The following is an 8,858-nucleotide window of genomic DNA, read 5'->3' as shown; positions in this document are numbered from 1 at the left end:
AAGGGAGCAGTTGCACATTAAACAGCATGGTGGATGGAGAATCACAAGCTGGGAAGTTCACCTGCAATATCACTGTGTCTGAGTGGACTCAGAAAGACTGTCTGAGTTTGAAATTTGCCACAGATGGAGTAAAGTTTCAACAGAAGAGACTGAAAAACAAGACAAGGCTGAAGAAAAACTGTAAAAAAAAAAAGTATCACTGATAATGCACATCCCATACGGAAAAGAAATAGAACAAACTTATAAGTCTTGCATAAGATGTGGCCTACTTCATATAGTGAATCATATAAGTGGCCACTAATGAAAGTGGCCACTTTCTCATTACTTTCATATATTGTTTTAGTAAGCATCCAAAACATACAAGTTTCATTTATATAATTTTTCAAGGGATCTTGTATCTGTTTTCACTCTTGTATGCTTTTCATACATGTTTCACACAAGACAGATACAAACTTTATAAGATTTATATCTATCTTTTCCGTATGGGATGTCACAGCCATGAACTGCTGCGGGATGTGGGAGAGAAAGACAACAGCAGACAGGAGGAAGAAGATAACAAGGAGGGAGAAGAGAACATAGAGGAACAATGAAGACTGTTTTTAGTGTGGGGACACGTGAAAATCAGGTTAAGGAAAACCAGGAAAAAACTGAGGCCGACTGACTTGGTGTGGAGGTTGAGAAAGGGTCAGAATATTGCAACATGTTTGATCTGGCTAATGTATTTTTCAGTAAAAAACATGTAATCCTGGCAGTTAGCTTTGGGTCACGGAGCCCCGCAGCGGACATGGGAGAAAAAAAAAAGATTAGGGAGAAAAAAAAAATAATTAGGGAGAAAAAAAAATTAAGACGGACTTTTGCGAGAGCTCGCAAAAGTTTTACCCGCATTCTTCCGAGGCCGCCAGCTCGAAGCCGACCGGGAGGTCGAGGCACGATGTGCCGGGAAAGCGGTGTTCCTCCCGGCTGTAGTAGGTCTCGACCTCCCGTTAGCTTCGAGCTAGTGAGTGTCAGATCTCCACTTTTGCAAATATGTGATGTCTTGTAAACCGAGCAGGTATCTGACGTTTACACAACTACATTCACGCCTCAAAAGATCTTAAGAGTGTATTTTGTGACCCAGAAAGAGTAATATTACAACTAAGTAGCGGCCGCCATTGTTGGAGTTTTGCGAGATCTCGCAAAACAAACTCGGGATCTCGCAAAAGTCCGTCTTAATTTTTTTTTTTTCTCCCTAATTTTTTTTTTTCTCCCTAATTTTTTTTTTCTCCCATGTCCCCTGCGGGGCTCCGTATTGGGTTGCTTTCTCTTTCCAGGCAAAAAATTATACTCAGCCATGGCCTAAACCAGTCCCTAAGATTTTTTACAGTGCACTTAAAGAAAACTTGTCAGGTTTAATCCCTATGGAGAGATCAACATTTTTGGATACGCAAATTTAATAATCTGTCCTTTTTAGCAGGCCTGCAAGATTAAAACTAAAGTGCTATAAAATATCCTACCTAGAGCAGTTGCAAGGTTAACCCCCTTCATTAGGCTTTGGAGAAAAATGTACCTCTCTGGGACCAAAAGTTCATCTGGACGTAGCGTTTTCAGTGGGAGAAACGTTTTGTCACTTATCCAAGTGACTTCTTCAGTCTCAGCTGACTGCAGGTTTCCCCAATCTTCATTCTCATGACCATTGATAAATGGTCAGGAGAATTTTGATATTACATGGTTATTACTTTGGTAGTTGCATAGTAATAACTTAGAAATTACCGCATTATTACCCTGTTGTTTCCCCCTTGTTATCCTACTATTCACCTTTATTACCAAGCTGTAATAGAAAGTGCTACCATGTATAATTTCAATATCCAATAAGCAATCTGTTTAAGGTCTTTCTATACATATTTCTGCATGTTCATTTTGTAGTACAAGTAAATTATTATATATATCTTAGAGGTTGCTTTAGGTGGCTGATAACCCCAGAGATGAGCAATCCTTAGAATAATTAAATTTATATCCATAATCACATATTGTGTATGCTACCGTTGTATATAGTGTATTATCTTCTTTCTTTTTTATTTGTCTGTATTTTTCTTCTGCTATCTGTACACACAAATTTCCCCAACGTGTGATCAATGAAGTCGTATCTTATCTTATCTTAGAGACTTGATGAGACTGCCGAACACAACCTATCACATGAGACTGCAAACTTATCAGTAAAGTTGTTATTAATATTAGTAATATTATTGCAAGATATATAATACAATAATGATGGTAAGTTTAACAAAAAGTGAAAAATCCAGTTGACTATAAACCCAGATAATTATACAGAAAACCTTTAAAATATTGAAGAAAACAATGCACTGCAGAGCAGCAAAAAGAGCAACAACAATTCTTTGTACCTTTGTTAAATTCTTAAGCATTTAATAATAATGTTTCCCTTGAAATGTATGCAATTCATCTGTACAAAACCTCTATCCATATGACCAGCTGGTGTGTTTGTTCAGTCCAGTTATTTACAATAATATTCGAATATAGTGGTGGTGTAGAAACTTCATTACTAAATTAACTGTAATCAGCCAGCAAGCACAACCTCAGTACTAAAATGGTTATTGTATCGCAATATACAATTTTATACAAAAAATAAAAAATAAAAAAAATAAAAAAATATATATATATATAGTAAATACAACATTAATTGGAAATCTAAAACCAGAGCCACTTCAGCTGAGAGCAGTACTGCTCAGATTCTTGGTATTTATCTGTTGGTTGATGGCAACACTAAATAATATTTGTAAAGGATGCTGTTTGATTATTTTCTCTGTTCTATCTACATTTGACTCACTTTGACTGCATCAGCTGTCCTTTCCGTGTTACCATCAGTTACAGTGATAATCAGCTGCTACATCTGATACAGTGATGTTCATAATACAGCAGCACAGACAGACTAGCAGCTTGTCTATGCATCCTTTTTGCATGAAAAGGAACAAAATCAAGTCCACAAAAGGACAAAGCAGAAACAAGATTGAAACTGGAATGAAAAGACAGAATAAATTTATATCTGCTAAAAAATCTAAAATTGGAAAAATCAGTGTGGGAAGAATCATGACAAAGTAGTTAAAGAACAACAGAACCAAAGTTCCCAGACTTCTTCGTTTGTCTTCAGTGGGCACTGAGGTGGCAGCAGGCAGGGCTGTGAAAGTCCAGGCTAAGCAGAAGATGGACATAGGGGCAGGAAGGAGGGCATAAATAATTAAACGTACAAATTCTTTTAAGATTATGGCAAGAGGAACACTGACAATACAAAAAGCCCAGACCAGGACACAGACCAGCACAGAACTCCTAGTTTGTCTGAGGCAGTCCAACAGTGGGTAGGCAAAGAAGAAACATCTGTAACACAGGATGCGAACATATTATGATTATCACAGTACAGAATGGTATGTTTCTGACAATAATGATGCTTTCCAGTAGAAAACAACATTCATAGACATCCAAGTACACAGATGGAAGTACCTTTCCAAAGCGATGCACATCTTGAAGTAAAGACTGGCCATAGCACATGAGACGTGAATCATAACACAGATGCTTCGTTCCACTCTCGCCACCCAAGCAATCATTATACACATCTGGATTAGATGTGAGATGAGGAGGTTTGTGTAAGAGATGATGGGGACCTTAACTCTTTGCACCTGTAGGAAATACATGTTAAAATTAAATTTCCACTTTATTTCCTCTCCTTCACACACATATGTTATATCTTTCTTTTTACTTTCTTTTTTTAACTTTCTTTTTATTGTTTTTCTTTAAACATTGTACAGTGGGGGTAGAGGATAACAACAAACAGAAGATAAAAAGAAAGAATAAAATGATAAAATAAAAAGTAGGTAAATAAATAAATAAACCAGGTGAAAAAAAGAACGTGTTGGGTTACCATTTTTCTAGAATTTGATTATTTCTCATTATCAGTGTGATGGTCTTTTTCCTGTCGAGTTTGTACTCAGTCCATTTCTCCCACTTTCAATGGTATTGAAAGTGGGAGTAAGTCAATTGTTCCATGATTTGTATTTCATCTATAATTTTGATCTATTCATCCTGCGATGGTGGGTCTATCTTGTACATTTTCTTGTGATTGCCAATTTACAGGCTGCAAGCATAATTTTCAATATGTCTCTATCTTTGTTGAACACATTTCCTGTAATGACACCAAGACATAATAATGTACAAGACTGAGATACAGCATAACCCAGAATTTTAACCTATAACTAAATGAACATCTTCCTCAAATTTCCGGATCTTGGGAGAGAACCAAAATACATGGGAATGATTCACAATTACATCTCCACAGCTTTTCCAACACGGTTGTGGTAATGAAGTGTGTTTGTTCCTAATTCTGGGTGTCATAAAAAATCTAATTACATTTTTCCAGCAATGTAATCTTCAGGCACGTAATGATGATGTTGTTGACTGCTGTGTTTTCCAGATTTGTGACCATTCCTCATCAAATATGTTCAGTCCCAAGTCTCTCTGCCACTTCAGTTTTACATATGTTGTTGTTTAATCTCCTGGAAGTTCATAGAATTCCTATCTTTAATTAGTGTACATATCGCTGTTAATCCATTAGGAATCCACTGTTTAAATCTTTGGTCCATAGAACAAGGGAAAAAACCCTTATCATAAGCGATCCATTGAAGCAGTCCGAGCTCTTTTTCCAGTTTGTATTTTTGTACCAGATTAAACCATATTTTTAGCGTAAACCGAGTGACTAAATTCAGCTGTTTAATTACTCTCATTGCTTCTTCTCTGTGAATTTCTCTTCCTTGTACTGATTTTTCTAAATTCTTTCATTTGGGTGTAGCTAATTTTTTGGAAAAATGGTTTGCAGATTTTCTGGAGGAGGACAGACATTTGTTTAGAACTCTTAAAGATGTTGAAGAAGCAAGCTCCTTTAAGCAAATACTTTGGTGTCCCTCCACTTTCAAAGAAATGTCAGGAGTCCGAATCGCAAAACTAGCGCGTATTCTCGGAAAAGTGGTTGCAGGAGGTGAGCTGGCTTCAAACAAATGATGTGGTGCAGAATATGCCGTGAAAATCCCACTCTAGCGGACGAAAACAGTGCTTTTTATATGTACACAAACGCGCGCACATGTACATATATATATACAAATGTGTATGTGTGTGTGTGTGTGTGTGTGTGTGTGTGTATACATATATATATATATATGTATGTATGTATGTATGTATGTATGTATGTGTATATATATATATATATACATACACATATATATATATATATATATATATATATATATATATATATATATATATATATATATCCTCAAGCGGCTGGCCAAGGCTGTGAGTCTTTGCTTGGCAGTTTCCAAGGCCTCAGGTATGGACAACTTGCTGTATTTCTTAGGCACCTTCTTTGTTGCACCTTTCTGCAACTCCGTTAGTTGGCTAACCTCCCTCCGTGCTACTTTGATCTTGCCCTCTAGCCTCCTTCTCCATGGAGGGTACTGCCCCTTGTGGCTGTTCAACTTGTAGCCAAGCATCTCACTGATCACTGCTGCCGTATTGTAGATCAGCTTGTTAGTGTCGGTAATCGTGGTTGTAGGTATTGCCCGTAGTGCTGCATTAACATCATCAAGCAGACCTTCTGAGGGTACTTCACGTAATCTTGGTAACCGGCTACGGGGGATCCAGGTTTCAAGCTTGGCCATGATCCTATTTTTCAGGTCAGTTCCTCTCGCACTCAACGATCCTTCTCCTATCGCACTTGGGGCTATGTACCCAATCTCGGGTGGGGGTGATGATATCTCCCCCCTGACCTGGCGTCCTGACTCCTCCTTGCCGTAGCATTTGTGTTGTACCTCGTCAATCTCTAGCTGTGAGAGCAGTCCCTTCTTTCGAATGTTGGAACACTGAGCACTGTAATTATATATATATTAGAGATGGACCGATCCGATATTACGTATCGGTATCGGTCCGATACTGACCTAAATTACTGGATCGGATATCGGAGAAAAATAAAAAAATGTAATCCGATCCATTAAATATCACGAAAGCACCTCACAAAACTTGCAACACGCCGTAACTCGCCTCAGAACGTCGGAGCAGTATGCATCACGTGATAGAGCAGCTGTGGCATGCGGGACCTGTCGGTGGTCTGGATAGCATGTGGAGCTTCGCTAGCAACCTGGCATTTCATCTCCGACAAAGTTATCCCCGAGAGAAGTAAAGCAAGTGTGTAAGTCCATCTCTGAATGTTTGTAAAGCATTCCCAGTTAAGCTTAACTAGCGACTGCCTCTCGCTCTCCGGCTGCTACTTCAATCTGAAACTGCTAATGATCAGCTGATCGGCTTTTCTGTTGTGAGTTCGTCTCTCTTGTTTGTTTTTGGTCCACTTTGCGCCAGAAAGAGCAAACCAGCGGCTGAACAACAGCAGCACGTTTAAGCTTGATAAGCTGTTGTTAGAATTTATTTAATATTACTTTCTACACCAGGATCTTTTTCTACGTAGCTGACGGCTGGTAACTGTGCAGGGGCGGATCTAGCAAAGTTTAGCCAGGGGGGCCGATAGGGCATTAACTGGGAAAAGGGGGCACAAAGACATACTTTTCTTTCTTATTCTCATTTAAAATGTCTAGCTTTTAATAAATAATTATCTGACACCCAAAGTTTTAATTTGATGTAAAATGAATAGAAGTCAATTACTGTATATAGTGACTATTAAGTCTAATATATATACCCTAGTAAGCTATAGTACATTTTCCTTTGGGAAGGTACCATCTGTGCAGTCTGCAATTTTGTTGAAGAAAGATGTTGAATCTATTTAATATTTCTTGAAAAATAATTGATTTCTGTGCATTTTTTTTCACACTGCATCAAATTAAGGTTGATTACGTTGATTAAGTATCATGAGGTGGAGCGTGAGGGGTGGTTCCCTATTTTTTATTTATTTATTTTTGTTGTTGCTGGGAGTTGGAACCCTATTAGTTAGGTTGCTTAATATTTACGCTAAGTACTCTTTAAAATACCAGAATAGGGAGGATGGTGTAGGTCTAAGTTTATTAGATTGATCAGTATTGCTGAACTATGAAATATTTTTTTTGTATACAGGTATAACAGAATAGCTTTAGTGTAGTTGTTGTTTTAAACTTGAGTATGAACTTGCAGACTTGCAAAATGCAGCAAGATATTTTAAAAAACAGTTTTGTTGATTAAAAAACACTATATCGGATTCATATCGGTATCGGCAGATATCCAAATTTATGATATCGGTATCGGTATCGGACATAAAAAAGTGGTATCGTGCCATCTCTAATATATATATATATATATATATATATATACGTGTATATATATATATATATGGTGGTGGCTAACCAACCGGACATAGTGGTGGTAGACAAACAGAAGAAGACGGCCGTAGTGATCGATGTAGCGGTTCCGAATGACAGCAATATCAGGAAGAAGGAACACGAGAAGCTGGAGAAATACCAAGGGCTCAGAGAAGAGCTCGAGAGGATGTGGAGGGTGAAGGTAACAGTGGTCCCCGTGGTAATCGGAGCACTAGGTGCGGTGACTCCCAAGCTAGGCGAGTGGCTCCAGCAGATCCCGGGAAAAACATCGGAGATCTCTGTCCAGAAGAGTGCAGTCCTGGGAACAGCTAAGATACTGCGCAGGACCCTCAAGCTCCCAGGCCTCTGGTAGAGGACCCGAGCTTGAAGGATAAACCGCCCGCAGGGGCGTGCTGGGTGTTTTTTTTTATATATATATATATATACACATATATATATATACATACACACACATATATATATATATATATATATATATATATATATATATATGTATATATATATATATATATATATATATATATATATATATAAATTGGCCATTCTTGCTAGTATACATACTCATTCTCCTAATACTTAATACTTTTGAAGTAAGAAGAACCCATATGGTGTAACTCAAACACCTTTTAAATCATTCGGTAAGCTTGATTATGTGTGAGGATGGAGCTAATGATTTCATTTTCATGATGATGAATTCAAATAATTACAAATGCTACCAGTGTTTTTCTTTCTTTCTTCTAAATCTTAAAATCATTCAAATACTCACAGACTCATAAAAAAATGTATAAATATTAATTATTATTTACTTACTGCATAAAACACACAGTAGATGATCAGTATGGTCAAAGGAAGGCAGACACACATGTTGATCCACATCATCACTTCAAGGACATAACGCTCTTCTTGATCATTTTCTATGATGGGGTTGTTGTATATGAATCTAAGAGGACCTCTTCCTCTGTAAAACACTTTATGGCATAGCAAGTAAAGGAAAACACAGCAGAGTATTAGTGTAATTATTTAGACATGAAATTATTAATGACATTAGTTAAGAAGAAGCAACTTCTGCTTAGCTGAAAGTAAAAACATGAAAGAGCCTCAACTTGTGCCGACAGGGACACGTCTGTAAAATAAAGCTGAGATGAAGAAAAACCGGCTTAAAACCAGTTTGATAGCACTTGATTGAAACTTAACTGATTTTGGTCAGATTTTGTTAGATGTACAGAACTGTCTATAAAAATTTTATTTGCACAAATTAAAATTTAAACATGTTGTTATGTTATTAAATCTATGATTGTGAATAAAATTTATTCAGAAATTCCTCAAAAAATGTTCCAACACACCAAAAACAGTAAAAACCCCCCAAAAATCCAACTTTGCAGGTTTTTTTAAAAAATTTTTGTAAACTCCTTAAAGGCTTAACTTTGAACATTCATTGGAGTCTAATATGTATGTGTACTGAATGAACTGGATGCATTCTATGGGTAACTATTTTGTTATTTTGTGTTCACCAGGATCACC

General features: G+C 37.1%; 1 protein-coding gene across 1 annotated transcript; it reads right to left on the bottom strand.

The window, feature by feature from the left end:
• Nucleotides 1–2,252: 2,252 nt before the first annotated feature.
• On the bottom strand, nt 2,253–8,301 carry LOC147315760 (uncharacterized). The gene is made up of 3 exons (XM_086258748.1): nt 8,148–8,301; nt 3,490–3,665; nt 2,253–3,366 (listed from the first exon to the last, which is right to left on the bottom strand). Exons 1-3 carry the CDS (start codon nt 8,214–8,216, stop codon nt 2,856–2,858), a joined length of 756 nt encoding a protein of 251 aa, XP_086114874.1. The 5' UTR covers nt 8,217–8,301; the 3' UTR covers nt 2,253–2,855.
• Nucleotides 8,302–8,858: the final 557 nt, after the last annotated feature.

This window comes from Aulonocara sp. 'chitande type north' Nkhata Bay, linkage group LG13 (assembly GCF_057382095.1).
Source record: "Aulonocara sp. 'chitande type north' Nkhata Bay isolate Kocher_YH1m ecotype deep benthic linkage group LG13, A_spYH_male_GT1.1, whole genome shotgun sequence".
Lineage (NCBI taxonomy): Eukaryota > Metazoa > Chordata > Actinopteri > Cichliformes > Cichlidae > Aulonocara > Aulonocara sp. 'chitande type north' Nkhata Bay.
This window is presented reverse-complemented; position numbering and strand designations above follow the sequence as displayed.

Bases quoted from the DNA above. Each gene is read 5' to 3' on its own strand.
- LOC147315760 (XM_086258748.1), bottom strand. From the start codon at position 8,216: ATGATGTGGATCAACATGTGTGTCTGCCTTCCTTTGACCATACTGATC. The intron at 3,666-8,147 runs GTAAGTAAATAA...TATTTCCTACAG, and splicing joins TCTACTGTGTGTTTTATGCA to GTGCAAAGAGTTAAGGTCCC. The intron at 3,367-3,489 runs GTACTTCCATCT...CCTGTGTTACAG, and splicing joins ATGTGCATCGCTTTGGAAAG to ATGTTTCTTCTTTGCCTACC.